Source organism: Anopheles maculipalpis, chromosome 2RL (genome assembly GCF_943734695.1).
Source record: "Anopheles maculipalpis chromosome 2RL, idAnoMacuDA_375_x, whole genome shotgun sequence".
Taxonomy (NCBI): Eukaryota; Metazoa; Arthropoda; class Insecta; order Diptera; family Culicidae; genus Anopheles; species Anopheles maculipalpis.
Genome location: NC_064871.1, coordinates 20,379,565 through 20,406,050, shown reverse-complemented (window position 1 = coordinate 20,406,050; position 26,486 = coordinate 20,379,565). Strand labels below are relative to the sequence as shown.

General features: G+C 41.5%; 4 protein-coding genes across 5 annotated transcripts in view; 1 reads left to right on the top strand and 3 right to left on the bottom strand.

Moving 5' to 3' along the window:
• Positions 1 to 26,486, top strand: part of LOC126559328 (complexin) — a 553,464-nt gene that overhangs the window by 364,619 nt on the left and 162,359 nt on the right. The window lies entirely within an intron of this gene.
• LOC126556746 (attractin) overlaps positions 1 to 26,486 on the bottom strand; it is a 317,924-nt gene that overhangs the window by 250,530 nt on the left and 40,908 nt on the right. The gene's annotated exons all lie outside the window — the stretch shown is intronic.
• On the bottom strand, positions 1,786 to 3,327 carry LOC126565278 (uncharacterized). The gene has a single exon (XM_050222445.1). It carries the CDS (start codon positions 3,325 to 3,327, stop codon positions 1,786 to 1,788), a length of 1,542 nt encoding a protein of 513 aa, XP_050078402.1.
• LOC126565267 (uncharacterized) lies at positions 5,488 to 7,203 on the bottom strand. The gene has a single exon (XM_050222434.1). It carries the CDS (start codon positions 7,201 to 7,203, stop codon positions 5,488 to 5,490), a length of 1,716 nt encoding a protein of 571 aa, XP_050078391.1.

The window sequence follows — 26,486 nt, the reverse complement described above, 5'->3', positions numbered from 1 at the left end:
GGCTAATGTAACAAAAGGTTTATGAAATTTTTATAGATTTGCACATTTATTTATTTATTTTATTCAGAAACTAGTTTCTCTGTATGTATTGTTAGTTTTTTAGACAATAGATTTTAGCTTTAAAGAACAAGAATGAAATTTTACTACCAACTAAACGAGAAACATTAATTAAAAAAAATGGCAAGTAACGGAAAATCAAGTATTTCATTTCTCACAAAAGACGCAAATTGCTTCAATATACCGAGAAAACAGCTTCCGATGGGTTACAAAACAGGGAAACAATTTCATTCAATAGAACGAACCAACTACTCTCCCAGCATGATCATCATCGTTTCGGTACACGGGTATGCCTTACCGAGCGTCCAAATAAAAACAAATATTGAACCAAAGTATGGTAATTTGAATAACAAAGGTAGCAAACATCAGGCCATAAGTGAGAAAAGGCAACCATTTCCCAAACCGACTGTCGGAAGTTGCAAAATGATTTTGGGACGATTTTTTGTTTTCGTTTCTGTGCTTTCTTGGCACCAGGAGTCGGCACCGGGGCCGAACTAGTCTGTCCAAGGGAAAACATGAAAAATGACTACAAATTCGTCGTAATGGGATGCGATCTGATATGGCTCTTATGAGCCTCCTCCCAGTACCCGACCCGGTATGGTTCGGACTGTGTGTGTGTATGTGTTGTTGTTTTTTTATGTTATTCCGGTGACAATATCAGTGCTCCATACGTTCCGTAAGCGATACCGAACGCGTCTGTCGTCAACACAAAAACGGCAGAACACACGCCCAATCGGGTGGAACCGTCGAATTGTGCAGAGGAAAAGGAACACAGTGTTTGCGTAACATTTTTTTTTTTTTTGGTTGTTGTATTTGGCCTGTCTCCGTCGCTGGGGCTGTGCTGGAGGCAAATTTTTTTGGATGAACGGAAGAAAATTGAGCCATCATGTGTTAAATGGGGTACCGGGTACCGGGTGGATACCATGGTGGCCGGTAGGTAACGTATGCTGTTTCGTCTTGGTGCTCATGTTGCGTGCAGTTTGATGGGCGAAATGTGTGTCGAATGGAATGGTTTCGCGATGGAAACTATCTTTTCATTAACATCAGTGCCACATGGCACTGATGATACACTCACATTGGGCGAGTCATCTGCCTGGTCCGCTCATATCTGTTGCAAATTGCTCCCTGATTGCGGTGGCACATTTCCATCGAACAGAAATGGGAGCAAACCGACCCAACTGATCGAACCGGTGGTTGGGATGGACTCGTGCAGCATTAGATTTTGGTACTTCTGTTAGCGTTGAAGTAAGATTGCTGCAGTACAAGACAGTGTAGAAGCTAATGCGTCGTAGTTTTTTTTTTCTTCAAACGAAATGTAATGTTGACTTTTGCTTGACAAACAACTTTCTTTTCTTTATCGATCGAAGGTAAGATTGATGTTGACTGTAAGTGTAGTGGCAGTATTTGGTTTTAATTTCGACGTTGTACCAAATCGATCAATTGAAAGCTGATTTTGTTTCAAGCAATTTATTAAAAAATAAAGTTAAGGTTTCAATAAATTCCATAAACCTTTTTATCGTAAGCTGTTGTTGATACATGACCTTATATTGCGTTGATTTGCGAAAACTAAATGAAAAAGTTGCTACGTCAAAACGTTTAGTACCAGTGCAAACCAAAAACCGTTTCAAGAGTTTCAGAATTCAGCAAAAGCTACGCCCGGTGTCTATGTACTCGTGCAAATAATACACTTAAAAACGGCTAAACCAGCCAAATAAAAGAAAAATGATTTCAATCTACCACATCGTTTTCAATGACAGTTTTTTTTCCCATTCTATGCTTAAAGACTTTTCCTACGATCATTTCAACGATAAAAACCCCAATTGCATACAGCCACTGAACGCTAAAAAATGTTAGTAATGGCTTCAATTTGTCTATTTGTATTAAGTTGACTGTTTGATGTTGATGAACTTTCGATTTTATCAAATGTATATGATGGCGATAACAGCGCAGCATCTCGCCACGCCAATGCAAGGGTAAACCAACTTCAAAAACCTTTTGTTGGTATTTGACGAATGGCTGTCGTATCGGTGACTTCGGTTGAAACGTAAAAAATGGTAACATTTCAAACACCGTCTCGTCAAGTATCTTGTAAGGAATGCCGTAGAAACCTTTTATTTCGTTAAACATCATTTCGATGCTGAAGATGATTCGATTATCTGCATAGGTCGAACCATCAAATACAACTTCATTTCCTTCATAGTTTGCTAGCAATCCTTCCAATTTCTTCATGTGCGTAATGTTGAAGTTTTTGTGATAGATGGTAATGTTGCGATCGTGCAGCTCGCGAATGGATGAAGCTCCCGGTTCTCGCGGAGTTTCTGTTATGTATGAAGTTAGTTTCGCTTCGTACGCACATTTCAGTAGGAAAAACAACATAATTAATGCACTGGCTGTTACCTTCTCGGTAGGTTTTGTGAAACGTAGCTGAAACTTCTCGAATCCGAACAGCGCGAGACTGACGAGACTGTTACTAAACATCGTGGGTATGACGATCTCCAAGACTTCGAACCCTAAGCAGATAGCTAACATTATCCACCAAACGGACTGCTGAAATGGCTGTACCAGAATCTCCCAGATCGTGAGAAACCGTCCCTTAGGTGTAGCTATAGCAATTTGTGCCATCACCATGTAATTGACGCTGTATTTGTTATACATCTGGTAAAAGAATCGATTAATTAGAAAGTCCACATCAGGGTATCTTGAGCAACACTTCAACAGAGTCTCGTTTACACAGTTGAATTCTTCCACAATAAGCTGCATGTTGATCGTATCTGCAAACAACTCGAACATTGCCAAATCCTCACCAGGTATTGTTTCGCATGGTGTTCTTGTAAAAGGGGTTTTCGTGAAGGCTGATGTTAGTTGTCTGATTTGTATGGTTGCAAGACGATCGTAGAAAAGCTCCTTGGATTCCGGATATCCTGTGTGGCTTAAGACGCGCAAAGGTCCATAATGAAAAGTGTACACTGCATCGATATTGATGGGAATCAGTATAACATTCCACAACTTCATCATTGCCAGATAGTTTCCGATTCTCAAAAGCTGCATCTTGGTAGCATCATGCTCATATAGCACAATGGTAGTGGATTCAAAGGGTGTGCGTGCTAGCCAATAGAGAAAGTTGCTATCGTTGTTATCAATTGTGTTGTTTCCCAATATAATAACAGCCAAGCTGGGGTCCTGTATAGCCGCCTTGTATTCGCCTCGATGTTTGACTTGCATCAGGCTCATATAGTTTGCGCTTAGACGGTAAGCTAATTCACTTTGCATCGTGGAATAAGTTGAGTCATCGGCGAAATGCAGTATCCAGCAATTAAACACACCAACAAGCTGCTGCTTCTGCAGGTCCAATGCAAGCTGAGTTACGAAGTTCACTACTTCGTTCGGTCGATCAGCAACAATGTCATTTAACAAAGCAATAAATAGAATCAATTTTAGTGTATTGGCAGTAGACTTCATTTCGGATTGTGTTTTGAAACGTAACTGAAATAATGGCTACAATTTACGGCTTCTTTCGATGGAGAAAATATTATTGATCGCTGTGCTCGATGTGATTGGTAATTAATTGTAATGAATAAAATTTAACCTCTACTTAGCGATTATTACTAGATTGTACAAGTTACAAACCAATACGCAATACTTTTTAAGTGCCTTATTTTGAATTTTTGGCGTCCATATTCCATGTGTTGCACTTCTGATTTATTGAAAGCGATAAGACGAACCTTTTTGGAACCGCTTCAAATGTTGTGTTGTATAATTTCAAATGTACATTACCATAAATTTATTATCCATATAATCCTTCCCTTCAGCCTTTCACCTAATTTTATAATTTTATTCAGCATCGCTTACAAGGGAATTACTTTATATTTTTCATGGCTTAATATTATTCATTTTTGCTTATTTGCTAGTCGAGTAGAAAAAAAAGTTCATTCATTGTTACTGTTACTTTTTTATAATTTGTAAGCTATACTTATGTAATAAATAAAAATGGTTATGTTACAACTGACAGTCCGATAATGATCTTTTGATAGGGATGTAGAAATATTTAATTTATTATCATGGAGGACAACATTTAACTCATGACATATAGGTTGAAAAGGATTGCGTTGTCCATAAATTTTCTTAGTAGTAGTTATTCAAGATAGGGTTACATTTTCTTCCGAAAGTTGTTACTTGACATTTGCCAGAGCACAACTAAAAGCAATTTCGGATGCACCATTTCAAATTGATACGCTGAGGTTCTCCCGAGGGTGTGTAACAAATGTGTACAATAGAGGCAGCTCAACACCACCTCGTTTTGTCCGATGTAGCAGGTACGCTTGCATCAAGGAGATAAACTTATCAGGAGCGCCTAGTTTCCTCATTTTCCGCAGGAGTATTTCATGTGAGATGTAATCGTCCTTGAAGTCAATCTAGCCTTAACCAATTTAGTAACATTATTCCTTAGTACTTAGTAACAGAAGCAGTAGACGGTTTTATTTTGTAAAGAAGTGTTAAACCCAGTACGATGCCAATAATCGCAATATAAACATCAATAACATCATTAGCCGTCATACTAAATCCGCTTTAGGCTCTTTTGAAGCGGGACACCAAACTTGTGCTCAATGTCCAGTTACTGACGATCACAACACAGACAACGTTGAATTAATACATAAACACATACATAAAAAGTATTAGAGGAGCCAAATCAGGAATCGATCTTGCACGGCGCATTGTCTGTATTGCTTATACGTACGGCGAGTCGAACCATTTGTCTAGGAGTCCCGCAACAAACAACCTCTGGGCGTATTATCGTATATCGGAATTGGTCCCGCTTTCTCGAAATCGCAACGACAACACACTCCTCGATGCACAATTTAAGACTATTCTAAGAGCACTGTAACTGGAACGTATTCAGAGTGACTTGCTGGAGGAGTTGATCTGATCGCTTGTAGATCTGCAAGAATAGCTTCACATCCGCTGCGTATAGTGGGGAATACCAAAGTTAATCCCTTGAAGCACACCTGAAGAAGAATCGATACGGAGTGACGTATTGTGTTCCATTTTCAAACAGAATGATCGACTGGCAAGGTAAGTGCGCATTCAGGCAACTGGTGGCATGGATAAAAAACCAAGCGCTTGGATCTTGGCGAGCGGCAAGAAGTGCGGTACACTGTCAAAGGCAGCTTTGAAGTCCGTATATACCCTTCCGATCACGATTTCGGCATCGATGGTTCTTTGCAGAGGTTCGTTGTGTTGCCGTCAGTATTGCCCAACGTTGATGAAGTTCGAGTCAGCAGCGAGAAGAGGTTGCCACACTAGAAGCTCAACAACCTTAACGCAGGCACAAAGATCAATTTATAAGACTTATCTCTAAATATTGCAAGCTCATCCCAAAGAGGTGCGATTTATTAGCAATTAACTCCACTGGAACTTATCAGCATCCATGACTCATTGACATAATGTTTGCTTACGATTAATTGTAAAATATCTTCCCACGATAACTTCCACAATAAAAAATCCCACTTCAATTGCCCACTGAATGCCGAAAAACGTTAGTAAAGGCTTTAATTTGTCTATTTGTATTAAGTGTTCCGTTAGCTTTCGATGCGCTTTTAATCTTATTAAGGTTGCATGATGACGATAACAGCGCAGCATCTCCTTACGCCAATGCAAGGGTAAACCAACTTCAAACACCCTTTGTTGGTATTTGACGAATGGCTTTTGAGCCGGTGACTTAGGTTGGAAAGTAAAAAATGCCATTATTTCAAACACAGTCTCGTCAAGTATCTTGTAAGGAATATTGTTTACTCCATCTATTTCGTTATGGATCATTTCGATGCTCAAGGTGATTCGGTTATCTACGATAGTTAATCCATCAAATACAACGAAATTTTTTTCTGAGTTCGCTAGCAATCCTTCCAATTTCTTCAAGTGCGTAATGTTGAAGTTTTTGTGATGGACGGTAATGTTGCGATCGTGCAGCTCGCGAATGGATGAAGCTCCCGGTTCTCGCGGAGTTTCTGTTATGTATGAAATGAGTTTCGCTTCGTACGCACATGTCATTAGGAAAAACAACATAATTAATGCACTGGCTGTTACCTTCTCGGTAGGTTTTGTGAAACGTAGCTGAAACTTCTCGAATCCGAACAGCGCGAGACTGACGAGACTGTTACTAAACATCGTGGGTATGACGATCTCCAAGACTTCGAACCCTAAGCAGATAGCTAACATTATCCACCAAACGGACTGCTGAAATGGCTGTACCAGAATCTCCCAGATCGTGAGAAACCGTCCCTTAGGTGTAGCTATAGCAATTTGTTCCATCATCATGCAGCTAACACTGTATTTGTTATACTCTTCATAGAAAAATCGATTAATTAGAAAGTCCACATTAGGGTATCTTGAGCAACACTTCAACAGAGTCTCGTTTCGACCACAGTTGAATTCCTCCACAATAAGCTGCATGTTGATCGTATCTGCAAACAACTTGAACAATGCCAAATCCTCACCAGGTATTGTATTGCATAATGTTCTAGTATAAATTTTCTGTGTAAGTGCTGTTCGTACATATCTGGTTTGTAGGGTTGCAAGACGATCGTAGAAAAGCTCCTTAGATTCCGGATATCCTGTGTGGCTTAAGACGCGCAAAGGTCCATAATGAAAAGTGTACACTGCATCGATATTGATGGGAATCAGTATAACATTCCACAACTTCATCATTGCCAGATAGTTTCCGATTCTCAAAAGCTGCATCTTGGTAGCATCATGCTCATATAGCACAATGGTAGTGGATTCAAAGGGTGTGCGTGCTAGCCAATAGAGAAAGTTGCTATCGTTGTTATCAATTGTGTTGTTTCCCAATATAATAACAGCCAAGCTGGGGTCCTGTATAGCCGTCTTGTATTCGCCTCGATGTTTGACTTGCATCAGGCTAATATAGTTTGCGCTTAGGCGGTAAGCTAATTCACTTTGTATCGTGGAATAAGTTGAGTCATCGGCGAAATGCAGTATCCAGCAATTAAACACACCAACAAACTGCTGCTTCTGCAGGTCCAATGCAAGCTGAGTTACGAAGTTCACTACTTCGTTCTGTCGAGCAGCCAAAGCTTGAACCACGATTCCAATGCATAACAAAGTCTGCCTTAGGTTAACACTAGTCGTCATGCTGGATAGTTTGGTGAAATGTGACTAATGGCTTTGGTTGGACAGAACACCAGTTTTATAACATTAGATTAATTGTATCGAATTCTTTTTCGTGGTATATTGATATTAATTATTGTCATTAGTCCTGCGATCGATTGATCGCATGCTTTTTAGGTTTTATATTGGGTCAATCGATTGACCTTCATAATGACTTCTAGATTTTCATCGATTGGAAGGCAAGACTTAGAGCGTGAATTGCAACTTTACGACATCTTGTGTTAAATATCTCAACACTTGGTTTTAGGTTAAAACATCTCATATTTTTTCGTCGAACTTTTGTGTATGTATATCATTCGAGAAACGAACTACATGATTAGAAGAGTTGTTTCCAAAACTTGAGTTGTTATTTACCGCGGTAAGGATGTAATAAATATTAAAAGCGCTGATCATTTTGTCAAGTAATATACAGCTTAATTAACATTTTTTTCTTATTGATATTTTCTGATAAAGGAGATAGTTATCTATTTTTTTAGTTTCTCTTACAATTTTGGTTCATTTTTTTTGTTTTTGACTGATGATTATTGATTTAGCAATATCGCATGGCCGTTCATTATGAATACGAAGAAATTAGGACGATTTAAAAAAATGAGTAAATTTTAAAACCTTTTTATTGGATAAGAGCTATAGCATCTGTTCCAACAAAAAGTCAGTGTTTGAGACGTGTTGTGAAGGGACACAGTTGATCGACGTGCTCTTTACTTGTTCGATGTGTTTTTGCCCCTCTTCTAAATGCTGAGCGAGCGTTACTTGAGCTTGATTTTTACATCTTCTGACGAGAACGACGAACGAAGAAACAAAAAAGGCCAATGAAATAATGGATAGAACTAAAAGAATACGCAAAGACATGGGCTGGATAAAAAAGGGCATCATCTTGTTGGATTCAATTAAGTGCTTCGCCCCGAAAAGTATGGGTCAGGCTAAGTTGCCACGATTGTTTTAACCTTTTTCGTTTTCGGCGATACATTCTTTTAGCTTTCGGAAATGCAACCCTGTACGCAAGGAGCAGAAGGAGCGAGTTTCCGGTTGCGCGTCAATTTTCGCTGTCCAAAGCGGTCCGGAGCGGTTAAGGATGGGATCAGTTTACGCCGGTTTGCAGCCCTCGAAAGCCTTCGAGCAGTTTGAGGAAAACCAAATCCCGTACACGACTTTGCGTGAGGAGTACGATAACAACACAACCGGAAAGCGGACATCAAGGCAAATGGAGGCAGGAAAAAAAACCTCACCGTACACACTCGACACAACAGCTAAAAAAAATAATAAAATAAAAAGAGAACGAAAACGCTCTAGTCAAAAGTGGAAGGAAACAGCAACAAAAAAATACAATCAGCTAAAACGCTACGGCAAATTCCAATCCCGGCTTGGAAGTGCTTTAATTTGGTGTTATTTTTGCTTGAATTTCGTTGCCATTGGAAAGTCAACACGAGACGGACCACCGGAGATGGGGTGAGTGGGTTTTGCGTTTGGGTCATTCTGCAATGTTAATGTCTTTGGATGAAACGGGGCAGGAAAAGAAAACGAGCAAAGCGAGCGATAAAAGCACCAGTTTGCCAAGGAAGTGCGGAGTGTTTGTGAGTGGCACAGCGAAACGGTGGACGGTGAATGTTCTAATGCTCTTTGGCATCAATTTAATTTGGTAAAAATGAAAACAATGGCATTTTGATTGAGTTCTAATGGAGCAAGGATATGTTCGAGCGAGAGCGTTTCGCTTAGAGTGAGCATTTTTCGGTGTGTGGAGTTTTTTTATGATGAAATGGATTTGGAACATTGTTCATTGTTTATGCAAACATTCAAAAATGCTTGGATCGTCAAGAAGAATGCAAATATTCTCTATTGTAATCAATCGGTTCGGTTAGGCATGAGCTAGCGCTGGTTGAGGTTTGATTAATTTTTTAAAGGTTTTTTAGCATTTTTCGTAGCAAGTCTTTTATTCAACAACGCCAACGAATCTCATAAATACTTTGCCGGGAGAGAAATGTTTTGACTGTTGATAGCAAGATAAATCGATTAGGTGTCGATTGATTGAATGTTCCATCAGAACGCTTTGACGGCTGGTCGGGTTGTAACTGCTGCTGATAGGATAAGCTTTCGTGGAGTGCAGTAGTGGCACTAGTTCGTCCATCTTAATTTATCATCAACAATTACTTGAATGTTTTGATTCAAATTTATTGATTGTAGAACCGCACTTTGACCTTTTTTCGTAGCTTGAACCATTGTTTGTGGACAGATTTTGATGATTATTTTTTTAATTAGCAACAACGACAATTAGAAATAAACGTAATAGAAATTAAACAGAAATGCAGATGCAAGGGCCTTGAAAGAAAGGTAGATGCGACGAATCCGTCTACATTGTAGAAGAGCGTAACGAAACCTTCAAAACAACAATGTAATATAACTTAGGGATAGGAAAAAATCATTCCCGCTAAAATGTCGCATCGACAAATCTGATTTATAACAATCTATCCAGCACTTAACTCGCCGATCGGCATAAGCACGCGACGACAAACATAAACAAGAGCAGGAACGATCAGATGAAGTTATACGGTCCAGCATAAGCGATGCGCGATCGCTCCAGCGGCTAATGTTTACATTGAAGCATAACGTCAACGCAGCGTAAGGCGATGCGCGACCGCATCAATATGGGCGAAAAGAAACGATGTAATCTTTAGGAAAGCGATGTGCGCACACGTTGCTAATCGAAAGAATTCCCCGCAAATCTAAACATAGCGGAACGCGATATTTAAGCGTAGCGAAGCAAAGAAGGAAAATAAATCATGCCTTCTCACTTTGGTAACATCGATCAAGGGATCGAAATTAGTATATAAGAACGAAACTTGTTGAATAAAGCGAGACTTATTTTTGAAAACTCAGTCCACAGAACTTGTAGGTCTTTGGGACATATTTTCAGGTTCGGATAAGTTTTCTCTTTGCCTTCCCTCCGGATGTTGGTCCCGCACTCCAGTAGTGCATCCCCACTCCGTCGGAAGAATTAGCAGAAGATATCCGCGGTTAAAAACTTCTCCTGGCAAGACCAGGAAAAAAGGTTAACTCACCTGACTTGGCAGAGCTGGTGTCGCCCAAACGGCCTGAGATCCGGGAAATCGTCGCAAGTCCAGTCCAGGAAAAAAGGCTTACCCGCTTCGCCTCAGGAAAGTCGGTGACTCCCGTCGTCCCAACGGGTTATCAGCAGATACGCGGATCCACTGATAGGATTTAGCCTGGTCGACACAGGAATAAGCCTATTCGTCTGATTCAAGTAAATCTGGTAACGCCAAGAAACTGCGCGAGAGTTTCGGATTCGGTCAGTCCTTCGTGTGATCGATCCACCCAACGGCGGATGCTTCGCATTCGGCTTTGTTACCGTCAGCAACAGCCAGGCATGATCTTACCAATGATAAAAATTAAAACTTATCAAACTACGGCAAAAAGCGCCGGAACAAACAGGAAATTGAATGCAATCCACAAAATCCTAGTTGAAATCAATGGATTGACCATTGAAGTGTTGTAGGCGACAGCGGCGCCGGTCATCAAACGGCAGGACCGGGGTTTAAATGCCATCTGGCCTGTCCCCTCGTGAGGACTTACTCTCCAACTACTTTGAATTTGCTTGTCCGGTAAGCCATTCGATGGCTAAAGTGACCTTTTACAGGTCATTAAGCCAAGAAGAAGCTAGTCAAACAACATTCTAGAAGAGACATTTATATTTACTTTAGTTTATAAATCGAGTGCATTCATTTCATCGATGAGAAATTTAGACATAAAAATGCATAGGGTCTCCCCAAGTCTCCCAGAAAGAGTATCTAAATCTAATAACAGACAACGAGTATGGCACGAAGGAAACATGATAAGCTACATGACACCACAGAGTAAAATGGAGAACAATACGAGTTATTATTTATTTGACCGATTGAATTATGTTTGTCCATAAACTAGAACTGGGACAACAAACAACTGAACTGAACTCAATCACGGTAAGATATTTTGAATATGAAGTAATAAGGTGCTGTTTTATTCTTTGAACCAAAGAAAGTTTATTTTAATACACGTTGTGTGTTGCTTTAAATAAATTGAGTATTTTTTGTTACTTTTTCTTCTCTTAGCTTAACGACCTATTATTAGGTGATTCATTGATACCAGCGCAGTTGTATAGTCAGTTTAGTCCACGCTTCGAAGGACCGATAGGAATGGGGTTTGAACTCCGGATCAGTCGTGTTAAGGCCGACACCGCTATTGCCTCTACTATCGTACTAACCCTGCATAATTTGTTTATTAGGGTCTATAAATCACAAGTGAATCATAGTATATTACTATAACCAGTGGCATCTCGGGGAAGGCAAACTGATTGCACCGTTCACTTTCGTGAAGATGACACAAAATGCCGCTGTGATAGAAACCATTCCATTCGTGTATGTTTTAACGCATCAGAATACCATCTGTGTTCACTCATCAGTCTCCAAGAAAGATCACGTGCAACGGGGCAACGATGTTAGACACCAACTGCACACGTGTTGGCTGGTGAGTTGCCGCATCAGCATCGCTTTCCATCTTACTTACGTACTTCTTTGTGGTCAACATGTCGCCTAGCAAGCATATGTCTTCGTAACGTCTTCCACAGTTCATTATTGGGCATGTGGTTTCCATCTGAGGCATTGCCGACATCCGGCTTCAATCGAGCCCACCTGCGGAAAAATACTGAACGCAAAAAAAAAAAAACACGCGTCCATCGCTACATGCACGCGTACGGTTTTTCGCATGCTTCAGAAAGCAAAGCTCATTCGTTTTCCCTTATTACGCGCCATTATTCGCTTACATCTTTTTGCACCTCCGTCCCCACTCTGCTCCGAGTCGTGCCATCGTTTGGACCGGCTTGATGGAACCGTCATCATCTTGGTCGTCGTCGGCGTCGGCGGCGGTGGCGTCGTCAGTTCGGTCTCGTTCTGCGGAAAATAAATGGCATTATAAGTATGTAATTTAAAATGAAATAAAGTTTCATTCCCAGCCATCTCCAAGTTGCCTGAAGTTGCAAATGGAAAGAAAAAAGGGAAAGAGAGTGAGGGAGAAAGAGTGAGAAAGATCGAGAGATCTGAGTGGAGCGTTTTTTGGGGGTTCCATTTTCCAAGAACTGTGCCGCCGAGCACCAAAAGTCGTTTGGCAGAGTCGTCGTGCTTTGCAAAAAGTCACCCAAAAGCCAGAAAAAAATTGAAGTCGAAACTGTGTAGCCAAGCTCCATACGACCGCAGCACCAGCGCTGGTGGGAATGTTTGTGTTGTAGCGGCGCCCACCTTGTGCTCTGCCTCTTTTCACCTAATTTTCATCCGACGCTGATGAAGTTATATCTCAACGCATGGACTTCCTGGTGAAAGTTGCTGTTCTTATACATCCGCAATTCGTTTTTTTTTTTGGCACTGGTTGTTCAGTACTGTGGAAGGAATGAAGTGCATATAACTACCAGTCGCTGAAAATTGGTACAAAAATAGGGTAAAACATTCCATCCCGTTCGGAACATGCGGGCAAGTTTAAAGAAGTGAGTGTGTGTGTGTGTTTGTTTAGTTGTTTAGTACGCAGCCTCGTTAATGCTTTTGTTTTGTTTGTGTACCACTTGAGCAGTACATCACAAATCATTTGCATGCTATTGCTTTCCCGGTCGACCGAAGCCATTACGTCCGATCACAGTTAAATTCCTTATGAAATTGGTTCTTAGTCTGAACGAATGACGCCATTGCGGAACTTTTTGTACCACGCGCATGTAAGATATCTCACACCACTGTTAATTTTAAGGCTATGTGTGTGCAAGAAGGTATATTTACACAGCAAGCATCCAACCTTGTGCTATTTAAAAATATGCCAATAGCAAAATTCGGATGAATCATTGCTGATGGAATTGAAATCGTGTTTGCATTCTAAGCGCTCAAGTCATTTCACCGTTAGCTAAGCCCCGGATAGCACACCTCGATCCTATCCAACATGACCCAGTATTAATCAGCATACCGACGAGATTTTCGGCATAATCCTCCCACACAAAGCCCACCACAACCCGGACAACGGAAAGATCAAGCGACCGACTTTTTCGGTAAGGATGGAGTGGGTCTGCTAGTGTGAAGCAACACCACCACGTAACTGAATCTCCATGTCATTAGGCGTAACGGTGAAACAGCTCTGTCCGTCGAGCGCCATCTTATGCTGCGAGTGAGTTTGAAGCGTGTGAACATGAAGTGACCCGATGTGTGAGGGATGAATGTTGTGCGAGAGCCAAATATTTAAATGCATTGGGACGGAGTAGAGCGGTACGGTAAGCGGTAAGCGACTGGGAGGAAGTTCAAGCCGAGCATAATTTATGTAAATAGCACGAGATTAGTTGAAGACTTTTGATGGCGTAAGGATGTGCCGGCATGGACGTGCGTCTCGCCGGTCGGTCTAGATAGCGTGGCGAGCACAAAGTCGGGCAAGGATCTCGGATGCCTCAGGTATTCATCCAACGTTGCGCGCTGGAGGAGCGTTTAGAGGATATTACGCACCTTTGATATACACGCCGCCCATTCGGGTGTCAGTGTGGATTCAAGACCCCAAAACCCGGGACATGAAGAAGCCATCGTAATTTTTCACCTTACCGACTTTAAATCCACTTCGGGTGAAATGGTGCTGAAGGATCAAATCCTGCACACGTACGCGAGCCGTGCCAAAAACCCATAGTGTATAGAGGGCTGTACCGGCACGATGGCACACGGGCCGCGCCGGTAGGGGTGGGAGAAGATCGAGTGGCTACTTGGCCCGGTCGAGATACGATGGGTTGGGATTTAAATTTAAATTTTTCGCCTGATTTACGACACTGGCTACGACGAGTGGCTCAAGTTGCATGGAATTTCTGGGTTTTCGGAACTTTTCTCTGCGCTGACTGTTGGTGTGTGGCATCGTGCAAAGACACATTAGCATTTCGGAACGTTCGCAAATGGGGAAGGATATTGATTCGGAAGAAATCGAACCAAGTCGTACCGTTTGCGGACCATCCGAGTGGTACCAGGATGCACCACTAGCCGATGCATTATTACTGGCTTTTACGAGTATTATTGACATTCGAGCGTTTGATGGATGAATGGCACAGACGTTCCCAGTGGCTAGAGTACCATCTCGACTATTTCTTTCCCAGTAGTACGGATCACTCGGCACGGAAACGAATGAGTTGGATCTTAGCGTAATCTCCATCCATTTTGACGGTTGTCTTACCGCTCAGCTGCTGGAAGCAATGGCTGCTAACGATCCTTCACATTTCAAACCAAACCCGGGGCTGCATCCATTTCGGGGCAGAATTACGGTTAGAAGGTAAGGATTTTGGGGTTTTCTTTCTTGCTCTTACGTGTGTGTTTTCACCGAGACCGACTCGACACTGTGGCGAAGTGTTTCTAAACCAGACAAGTCGTTGTTTTTTTTTCTCTTTTTTTTCGTTGCTACTGAACCGTTTGCTAACTGCTCGTTACGAATTCTGTGGATGTGCAATGTGTGAATTTCAATTTAATCGAAAACTGGGAAGATTTATTTCGACACCCAGAAATCGAACCGTGCTGCCAATCTCGTTTGATGTTTTCGGGCCGTTTGTTTTTTTTTGGGCTGGTTTGTGGCACGCAATTTAAGTACGAATGTGCTCCGATCTTTGGCAGCATGACTCGGTCACACTTCTACGCTCCTGGGCGTAGTGGATAAAATATTCTTTTCGCCTCTAATTATTTTATTAGTTTGAGGTATAAGTCGAGGGAGTTGAATTACTATGAGTAGAAGAGAATCTCCTTGCATAAATTTTCTAATTGTCAACCGCTTTACTTTATTTCTGTAAAGGATTTTTTCACCTTTCACCATGAATCCTTCTTTTTCAGCAAAATAATTATCTAAGAATGAAATCAATGAAAAAAAAAAATTAGAGTAGCGGGTTGCTCATGGGGTTTCAAGCAACAAGTTATAAACTCTAACATATAATTACATGGTACTACGAGTGACTCATATGAAGCACTTGCTACGAACCATCAGGAACCTGAGGCTAAGTCAGCAGATTCTTCAGCTCGGCAGCTCCCGGTCGGTCTGCCGAACATCCGGAACCCAGAACGGGTGAAATATTCTGTGCATCAAACACGTTGCTTCCGGAACATTCATGCATCTGATACTTTTGGCCATGGAAAATTCCACACATCGGCATCAGGTTAGGAACAAGCAAGGGAAGAACAACATAGGGTTTAGTTCAGTCTCTATTTGGAACACATTTTTTGACGGATGCGTGAATCTCGTGTATGTGTAAATAATACGTGGCACAAATTTTGCACGTCATCGGGAGTCACCAAGAGTGCGTGGTGTCCATGCCCCGTGAAGAGCTGGGTCAACAAAAAGTCCACCTCTCCATGGTTTGGCCGAACCAGGCTAACATATCTGGAATCAGCCGTTTATCTATTTCCTCCTAGGCATTCCGTTGTTTTCTTGATTCTCTACGATCAAGAGCATCCTAAACTTTTCTTCTTAGCTATCGATACCACGTCGTTGAATAGTAAATCTTCACTATGGGGGAACGAACCGTATGGGATTTGAACCCCGGTACTGCCATGAGACACCAGAGCCGCATTCGTCACGACCACCGGGCGAATGAGGCACCAATTTTGCTTTTGTTTTGTTCTGGACATGCCAACACAAATAATTTGAAATCTTACTTGTTATGAAGCGAGCTTATGATGTAAAAAAAAATTACAAAATTTCAATTTTGAATTTCAAAATTTTTCACACAGTACACCATTTTAGGAACAGTAGTGAAAGTTTGTCAGTAAACACCTACTCGAATCACTTATTCTCGCAAACACTGCGACTGAAATACATCTGCAACAGCCAATGCTGTCCAATCTGACCACAACTAACTAGTTGACTGATTTCCACCAACTCATTTAAGATGTTTTTCAACAGCACCCTCAACACGAGCGCAAACGATGAACAGTGCCAAACAACCAACAGATGGTACAGCCAGCTGTAGTGAAAGTTACTCATCCTTTCCCAGCACTATCCGCACGGTTCGATGGTTACGAAAAACTTACCGAAAGTACCACCGCGAACCGAAGGCGCGTGCGAGTCTGATGTGCTTTAATTACTTGTGAAAAGTAATTAAGATAAATACGGCTGCACCTGAAGCGTCCTCTAGCCCATCTTCACATCACATCGTGAAAGTTTGAGGCGCGAGCGAGACTGTAAGGTGCAAAGGACAACTGGCACTAGTCACTATAAAGTGCCACACCGTGTCATACCTTCGAGTGTGTCTTCTCTCCATTAGGGAACCAGTGCCGTACGGTCACAACCGGAGCACCCTGGCGCTCCTCACGCTCACTGTCAGCAGCCCGAAACCGAAAAGAGGGTACTTACTGTTGTCAAACAGTTTTAAAAAGTTACTCCTTCACCGTTCCACGTGCTCGTGCGGCATGTTGGCTCGGGGTTGGTTATGCCGGCTGGCTGCCAATTAATATGAGCAGCACTCGTCTATCGCGGCCTGCATTACATTGTGCGTGGTGTGGAAGCAATTAGCGTGGCAGTATCGGAAAGGTTTTGGGGGCCAGCAAAAAGGGGTCGTCATGGTAAGATGTCTTCATTAGTATCGATATGTGTTTATTTTTGTTGCTTTCCTATTTGTAAATAGCTGCTGGGGTTTATATTGCACGGGGATTTGGTTGGAACCGGTGCGTTGATCGGTACATCGGTTCTGTAGAAATGGTTCATTTGAGCTGCTGCATGGTATCGAGCTTTGCTTGTTGTTTTACTGATCAGTTGACGCAGTTTTGCGTATGTAAATGTATCCACTTATTAGCGAACTCTATTCATTGATTGCACACATTGATTAGATGCATTACCAGTCCCACATGATTTGAAACGCGCGTTCTGCACTCGGGTACACCTGGTACCCGACCGATGTAGCTAATGTTTACCCACAGTATAGCTAAAACAGATAATTTATGCTGTTCATTAAATTAAACTTTTGTTCACCATGCGTCCATGCGTCTCTTCCGCCCGTACCTAGTTTCATCCGCCAAAACAGATAAATGTGTACCGTTCGATTTCGTTTTGCATATGAAGCAAAACAACCAGCCCCAAAATACGTTTGCTATCATTTTGCTAACTCGAGCTTTCCCGAAAATGGAATCGGAACACCACCATGCCACCACGGAAGCGCGGGTTTGGCGGATGCCTGCCTGATGTCCATAAAATGCCCCTTTCCCTCGCTGTATTAGCAAATTTGACACCGGCTTCCGGTTTGCAGTGTGTATTTTGATTTGAAAGCTCTGTTTTTCTTTCGCTACACCGTCCCAAAGCAGTCCGAAATTCGCATCGCGGCGTTGAGTTTCCGTTGCACTGCCGGGCGGATAAACAAAGCTAGCATGTGGCACTCCCCCCAAAATGCCTGGGCCGGCAAACAATTGTGCGAGCGTACATGGGCATTGTCGGAAATGAAATAGTGCCACGGTGTGGGATCGATTCGCAGCAACTGCTTGAAGGACGAGGAGTGTTGCAACTTTCAAGGGTAGGCAATAGGGGTCACTCACATAAATTAATGCAACTCGCAAAAGAATTGCGTTAGCCAGTATTTGATCATTGTAATTTTGTGATAAAATGAGCTGTTTGTTTTTGTTTTGGGCACCGGTAAAGAGTGGTTTCTCTTGTTTCCTTTTATTTGGGCAGTTTTTTGGACCTTTGTCATGGTCATTCATTATCATTTTGCTTATCTTCCTTTGATAATACAACCTTAGTAGTTTGTTTGCGCCTATGAGTATGCAATCAGAATAACCGAAATTATTGTTAGTTAAGTTATTGTTGTTAGTTAATATGTTAGTTAAGATCAGAAATAGGTTGGATATTAGTATAAATGTCAGATTGTACAGAAAAGCTGTAAAATATAAATTTTTAGGAGTCTTAAGGTAAACTCAAACCAGGAAAAGCAATAAAAAATGTACTAAGCTTTTGAAACAGAGGTTCTTGAAGTTATTTTTGACTTCTTTGGTGTCTTTTATCAAATCTAGATGAATTATCAAACCTGAGAATCTGATCGTTCAGAAACATGATGATACATTTTAAATGCTTCTTCAGAATTAAATAGCTTAATATGGCTTAAATCCTCTTCAATTTAATAATTTTATTTACAATTAACTATGACGGTCCGAATTTCATAATTAATAGTTATATTAATTTCTGCACGGATTTTCTCCGAAAAGAAGTATGTATTCCAGCTAATGATCCATACACATCGGTCAGTATTCGTACGATAAACCATTCGTTTCGCCGTTGCAATCTGTGTGGTAAATCTACAAATGAACAAACCCTATACAATTCCTTCAAACCACAGTGAGTGACAGCTTTGCACGCCAAAACGATGCGATGGTTACGGGGTTGAAATAATTTAATTGATCGTAATCAGTACCAGCGTCATCCAAAACTCTCCACCGGCACTTTACCTCATCATTGGTACGGACTAGCATTCCCCACCCCCACCCTTAAGGTCCGTCCGAACCAACCAATCGCACCATCAATCCTCTTGTTTTGTGCGTCATGTTTTGCGAGGCTGCAAGTACGCCCAGCCGGATGTACTTTTATCACAACCTGTTCATGTCCCGTGCACAAGTTCATTGCGGTTCTATCGGCACGGCGACGGTGCACTTTTGGGTGGTTTTAGGAAGCTCTATTAGGCAGCAGAAGATCGCAAATAGGCATTGCGAACCGAGCCTCCCTCATGCAAGCTCTGCTCGAGTCACATTCGACGGTGTGATTTAGCGTAAATTTAATTAAATTATTCAAAACTGTTTACAAAAGGCACTCGCATCCGCCCCGCCGAAGCCGTAGCGGGGAGTGGGGTTTTGTGCACGGAACCGTCGGTACTGTTTGCAACTTGCGCAAAGTGTCCTATTGTGAAGAGTTTTCGAACGGTGGCAGCAAAGTGGGTGGGCATTCATTTCGGTGCTAGCGCCATCCTTTACTGGCGTAATATTTCATTTAATTTTGCCTGAATACTGTTTCACTAGCGTTCCTGCTGCTAACCGTTACTCGGTTGAGCTCGGTGACAGAACGCACTGAAGGTTGCGAACCATAGGCTGTGGTTTGACATCCGATTTTGATGGGGCATGTGTGTGACATTTTATTATATCGATGATTGTAATGAAGTTTCTAATTAAGTTTTATTGATTTACTGCGCACGGACGCGGCAAGCTGTACAGGCTTTGGGGTGTTGTTATCAAAGTTAGTACAATTTTAGGGATGCTGCTGATTGTGGGCACTTTGCTTAATGCTTTAAAATGAAGCTAGGGAGCGGGGTATAGATATGGCACCAAGGCTAGCATAGCAATGGTGGATGGGTGGATTGGTGTTTAATTTAATAGTGTCATAGATTAAAATAATTCATTACAACCGATACTACACCTTCCCCTCGAACGTGTGCCATAGGCCGTTTGGCTGATGTTGGCTCGGTTTGTACGGTTGATTGTCATTTGTTTGCTCGCAACTGTTGATTGCGGGTTGACATCCGGTTTCGCTCCGGTAGTTGGTGCAATTGAGCATACAGATGGAAAAAAATGCTTGATTTAAAATGAGCTGCAACAAAACCAAAGGTCAACAAACTTACTTTGATGTTACAGATCGATGAAAGAGTGTGTTCTGCAATTTATTCATAGTATCTCTTAGTGCTGAAAGAGTGAAGGATTTGTTTGAAATTTACTTACTTTGGATTTTCTGAGCTGAAGCTTTGGATGAGGAAAATAATTTAAAAAATGAATTATGAAAATATAACACGCTTCACACACTTCTGTTCGTCTTTTTTCAATTACCTTCCAAACAGTCATGTGCAATAAGTGTTAAGTCGTGTCTCCTGTACGTTTTTCTCATTCTTCCTCACTTTGTAATTTGTGTGTTTATAACGATGTTGCTCTAAATGGAACATCATTTGCTTCTTTAAAAGGGTTATAGAAGCATGAGTATGAAAAAAAAAAACACACACACATCGACCCGTGTGGTTGGTCACTTGCTTCAGTTACCTTAAACGCAATCCCCTTGGAAACGTGAATTGCATTACCGGTGACAACGTTAACGCTAAGCAAGCAGTTCTTATCCGTCCGGGGTGATACAGCACCGTGCAGCTTCGCTCTTTCTCTCGCTCGAAGACAGGTCGAGACAAGACGATAACGAACCAACTTTGCTACCCTACGGAATGTTCGCACCCGTAGTGGATTTTACCATCGGAAGGGAAACTTTGATGTGAAAATTAATTACATCATATCACGTATTTTTGAGGTATCAAGCCAGTAAGACGCTCCGATGCCACCGAGTCATGCCGGGTCTCTACTTTCTCCTTGCAAGAGTTTCTTGGGCATCTTAATCATGTACCTTGATAGGTACAGCTACTACCTTGCCCAACCATTCCCACACCCGGTCATTCGATGCATTCGCACGTCTGCATTAGGGGCCAAAGTGGCAGACACAATTAAGAACCGAGCACCGATCTTCTCGAAGAACGAACTCGAGGACCAGTGCTGGTTGGTACATGTTGTTCTTGTGTTTGCTGCCCGAACCTGGCCCTGCAGCTGGACGTTGCGGATAAGGTTTAATTAGATTTTGAAGCTCATATCGTCGCAATCCGGACGCAATCCTGACAATCCCTTGAACTTGGCGGTGGTTTGCAGCTACCGGGTGATGGGCGGTAGGGTAGGTGCACTTCCAGCGATAAAACAACATCTTTCAATCGACTTGTAACATAAGATGCACATAATCGTACCGTTCTTTCGGTGCTGGGGTGTTGAAGGTTGGAAACAACACCCGGGCGCACTCAATTTCGTTAGCACTCGCTAATAAACTTAGAGCGCCAAACGAAGCGTTAGATTAATGTTTTTAATTACAAGGCAATTAGACCGAGCAAGCCCGGCCGGCTACGAACACACCACTCATACACGCGTATACACCTGGCACCTGGATGTGGTGGGTTATATTTAATTGGCTAATATTGTTTATCAACTATGCGCTGGTTCGTCACATGGGAGGACGTTAAAATGCCTGTCTAGCTATTAGAAGGTAATATTGGATGAAAGGAGATCGGTTTAAGCGAGAGTTTTCAAGAATGAGTTAAGTTAAATTAGTATCTGCTTAAGATGATTTATGATATGAGAAAAGGGGGTATTATAACAGGCAGATTTAACCCTTTTGAGGTCCTAAGCGGAAACGATGTTGCCAGCCCTTCAAGGAGGGCCCCAAGCTTCTCCATCCAGATAACCTTATGAATAGTGTGACTCATACGTTTTCTAAATGTTGTTAGATTACTATAAATCAATTATGACCAATGATCAACAGGTGGCTCGGTGAAAGAGACGAAAGCGGCCCGGGCTTCACATGCCAGCCAAAACGAGGAAGAAATCGATAATTTTCTGGAGGCCAATAAAAGAATACTAGATTAATGTGGGTAACATGCTGAGATGCCACCACCTTCCCTAGTGAATTTTAATACATATTGATAGACACAACATATTCATTGTCATACATCCTTAATTTTGTAATTAAAATGCTTTTGTCTGAAAGGGAAACCCGTTAGAAGCACAATCGATTTGCATTGTAATGATTTCCGTGTTGAAAAATATTTTTCTAGGAACTGTACAACCCAGAACAAATGGAATGTAAATTAGTCCATTTTACTAGTTTTGGTGCTCTGTATGACATGCGTCATCTAAACCTTGGCTTCATTTACATGATTAATTGCACCTAATATGTCATAATGGCAGCGTGCTTAACTTCAAATCAATAACAATGCCACTTCTTAGCAGCCAGGTTAGGGTCATACACATTCAAGCAACACTGCTACAGTCAGGTTTGTGCCATCGTTTTCAGCCGTCACCACAAGACCCGAAGTCCACAAGAACGCGTGCCGAGTATCGGAAAAGTTTGCTGCTGGTACCCACTTTCCCTCAATTAATCATTGATAAGCGAATAAATCTGTTCGGACACACCCGACACCCGAGATGGGCGTGTAGGCGAAAAAGGGGCAGTGTCGGGAAAAGGGAACCGGGAGCGCGTTCGCCCATTCGAACAAACAACCGACGACCAAATCCTGGGGACCGGGACTGATTTCGCAATCCGGGTACCCTGGTATACTGTGTGAGCTGCCGGAAATGGAACATGATTAATTTGCACCGTTTTCGAAACGCAACACAACGCTTTGCTCAACAAACCCGGCAAACCATTGGCTGGGACGCGAACCCAGCCAATGTCCCAGCCCGGGTGTCAGTAGTAAAAGTTTACCGCAAGATTATCAGCCTTCCGAACCCGACAGTAAAGCGGAAGTGATCCGATCAGATCATTCACCATCGTCGAACTGTGCGGCCTTGTGAATGGGCCAAAGGCACGGGGGGGGGGAGATGACTTGCCCACGCCAAGATTGACTCGATGGAAAAGTTCGATAGCAAAGTGACTGCTGGTGCCGCAAAAACCTTACCATAGAACCCACTGCATCTGGGGTTTTGTTTGAGCGATTTGGACTACAAAAAAACAATACGGATGCGGTGTACCGTCACTGGGATGAGCGTACCGTTTGCTCGACACCATCGTGATGCAGTGTCCCCGCGTCCAGCGGCAAAAAGCGGCAAGGGGACAAAAGGGGGAAAAGTAAAGCTCATTAGTATTCCTTCATTTGACAGTCCTGAAAAATTACTTCTTAGATTCACGGCTCTCAGTTTGTCGGTGAAAGGAAAGCGAACCTGGTCGGTTGCCAGTCGATTTCGACTCGTTTGACTTTTCACTATTCTCTCGCACCATGGGGATGATTTCTTGTCGCAAGGCAAACTAAAGCAAAGAGATCAAACGCCAATCCAGACACAATCATCATCCCAATGCTACCATCCAAGGGATGGTTAGGGCGATTCGTCTCCGTTAAAAATTCTTCATCACTCTTTCGTTTGTGGATATGGATGTGGATAGGAAATTCCGTCCGATCGAGCTTTCGTCACTGTCCAACGGTGAGTGTGAGTTGGAAGTTTCAGAGATCAATTCTTTTAAGCTATTCGCATCTTCTCGCCCATGCTGGAGACGCTGGTGGTTCGTTTGTATTTTTATGCAAATTATTTGATTTATGAGCTTTTCATTAATCAAAAAATATCTCCCAGAAACCCCTTTTCACACGGCAACCGTTTGCTATTCCCTTGGAGGTTTACGCTAGCGCATGGAATTGATGATGATTTCCTTGGAACTGGTTTTTACACCATCGCCAGTTGCCTATGCTGGGCGCTGCATTGTGGTGCAAAGAATAGAAGAGATTGATTTAGCTTTTGTTCGATTGAAGAAAAATGAATCCATTTCTCGTGTAGCGTTACGATACCCTCTTTATCTGCTTAGCTTTGATTGCAATGGATGTGGAAGCCATCAGTGAGCGCTTTTTGCCATCGATATTTGTGCTCTTTAAGCTTTGAAATGTAGTTTTTCAGCTAAAAACTACAATTCTTCAAGTTGAAATTGAATATATTTTCGACTACAAATAGTATTTTGTTTGCATTGTCAAGTGTTTTTCCTTATTAGTGATGCATTGATTTGCAACTAATATTTTGAGCATTTCCATTTCAATTTTCTGCTTATCTTCTTCTGGTTAATTTTGGTTTAACGACCCTCTAGGATATGGCTTAAGGCTTATTGATACCACCTCGTCCGCTCTTATGTTTATCTGGACTCAAAAAAAATAAATACACGAATTACTTTCAAAATCCTGTTTCAAAGCTTTTACAAAGCAAAATTGTTAAAAGAAAATTAATTCGGACATCATTTTATGTCATTTAAACTAAATAAGTCAACGGTACTAAACTTTCCTATAACACTAGGCTCAATACACCAGAATGCATATATCCTTTTACAGAGAGGAAAAATGAAAAATCCACCAGACTGAACGCCTTTACTGGATTATTCAACACTAATGTGTAGTATGCGCATAGAATATGGGTTCATTCACACAACTTTTACACACAACTGTAACAAAAGAATGATGACGTTCACCATAGAAACAATACTCTACGATCATTGCTGTATTTTATTTTGCATATTAAGTTTTATTGATTTCTAAACATCAGATTAAGATTTGATGAATAACAAATCGACACGATAGCTTCAACAAACAACCTGTAAAGGGTCAAGTTAATAGTTTCTATGTACCAGTTTAAGTACCAGGACCTCAAAGGACTTCATGACGACATCTCTCATTTTTGGTGGCATGCAAGTTAAGTTGGATTTTCTAATTTAAATTTTAGTGATTTTTGCAAAATTGTAACATGAATTTTAGCTAATAGATTTGAGCAACAATAATACATTTCCCAGAATGAAAACACTGGTTACCAAAATCACTGAAAATTTGTCTCTTTTTACTGTTAAACTTACAATATGATTCCAAACAATTGTAACCTAGTCAAAGGCTCCATACTACAGAAGAAAAAAGGTACTAAACAAAAAACTGTTCCGTTACGATCCCATACGCGGAAGCTGGTCGGATAAATGCTGTAATAGAGATGTTCTCCCGGGTGAGAAACATTCCACGCAAAACTGGACAACAAACTGTAGCGATACCTTTAAAACTTACTATCGCATGGAACGGACGGACCAACCCAGGATGATACTGTAACGAGCTTACCGTGCGCTACGCTGGGAGTTGGAAGGATTATATGGACATTATCTTTTCATCCGCTGCGAGCAATGGAATTCTTTCAACTTTACCACACTGAGGTGCACTGTACGGGGCCAATGATAACATTTCGATCCAAGCGCGGGTTTCGATATAGTTTCGTCTTCCGATTGTTTTTTCTTTATTATTCTCTCTGCTCTTTCACACTTTCCTGCCCTTTGCAGGAGCTTACAATGGATTTAGGTTTTGTGTAGTTTTTGGTTTTTAAAGGTTCTTTCCCTAGTCCACACACTCAACATTTTCTATTTCGTTGCCTCGTTCTTTTGACCTTTCGAGCGGAATTAGTTGATCACTTTGAATGATCGCTTAATCGCTTTTTCTTCCCTTGCTTTGTATTTGCAATAATCGGCTTTACACTTGTTATACTAATGTATTTCTATTTGTTTGTTTTTTCTCTTTTCCTGTGATGCGGTATAATGTGTATGCGTTTTTGTTAGGATTTTCCACAATTGGCTATGTGTGTTTGATGAGCTCGTCGGCGATGCACGGGATGGAGTTAGAACTAGTTTGTGAGTTGGAAAGCAGTACAAAAGATTATGATTTGGTGTTAACAAAGCGTGTTTGATGTGGATGTACTTGCTTGTAGGAAACCTTTGTAAACGTGTGATCAATCGGTATCGGTTATTTCCTTCAACAGCAGTAACCTGTCCTGTTTTTTCTTTAAATTGTTGTTTTATGTACTGTTTTTTGAAGGACGTTAAACTTTGGTAAGAAAACATAGGAAAATGTTATTCCTTCTTATTTTGTTTTGGCCAGATTGATGCAATTTCTTTCTTTTTCTTGCTGTGCACAATCGCACAACCCTAGTATTATGTGTCTTGGCGGATCTCCTAACAACAATGTCAATAGTTTGCTATTTAAAATTTGCTAAAGTTCAACCAAAACGAGCCTCGTAAAGCAGGATTCTTTCGGACGTTTTTCTACCACGCACACAAACACACACACACACACTTAAAACAGCAACAATGGTTCACCATCACACCATCAACAATAATGGCTCACCAACCAATTGGGATTAAAAAGTAGATCGTGATGCTGCGTGTTGTAATGTATTGTGATGTAAAATTAATGTGTCGTTTGGATCATCGTGCAACCGTTTGTAGTGTAAACGTGTAGTAGAAGAATATTGTTTGTGTATGTGTGTGTATGTGTGAGTGGAAATATGATAACGGGTAAGGATGCACGGTGTATTCGTATTCGATAACAGTGCCTCGATTCTAGGTGTTTGCGTCATATGTGATGTGTTACTGGATGGTCTGTGGTGCTTTTATATCACCACAGCTCTTCTAGGTAAGTTGTGGTAGTGTTTGATTTTGGATGAATTACATGATATGTGTATGTGTTTGGTTTAGTGTTTTTTTCCCTCGTTCCGGTTTTATTCTATATACGAACCAAGTATCCGCTCCCGGTTTAAGTTTTGTCCCTCCTTTCAGTACCGAGGAAGGAATGTGGAACAAACTAACGGCTTAACCTAAACTGTTTCACCCAAAAACGTAAGCGTCCAAAGTGTCTAAAATGTCAAAAGAACATACACGTGTATTTTATCATTGCCCGT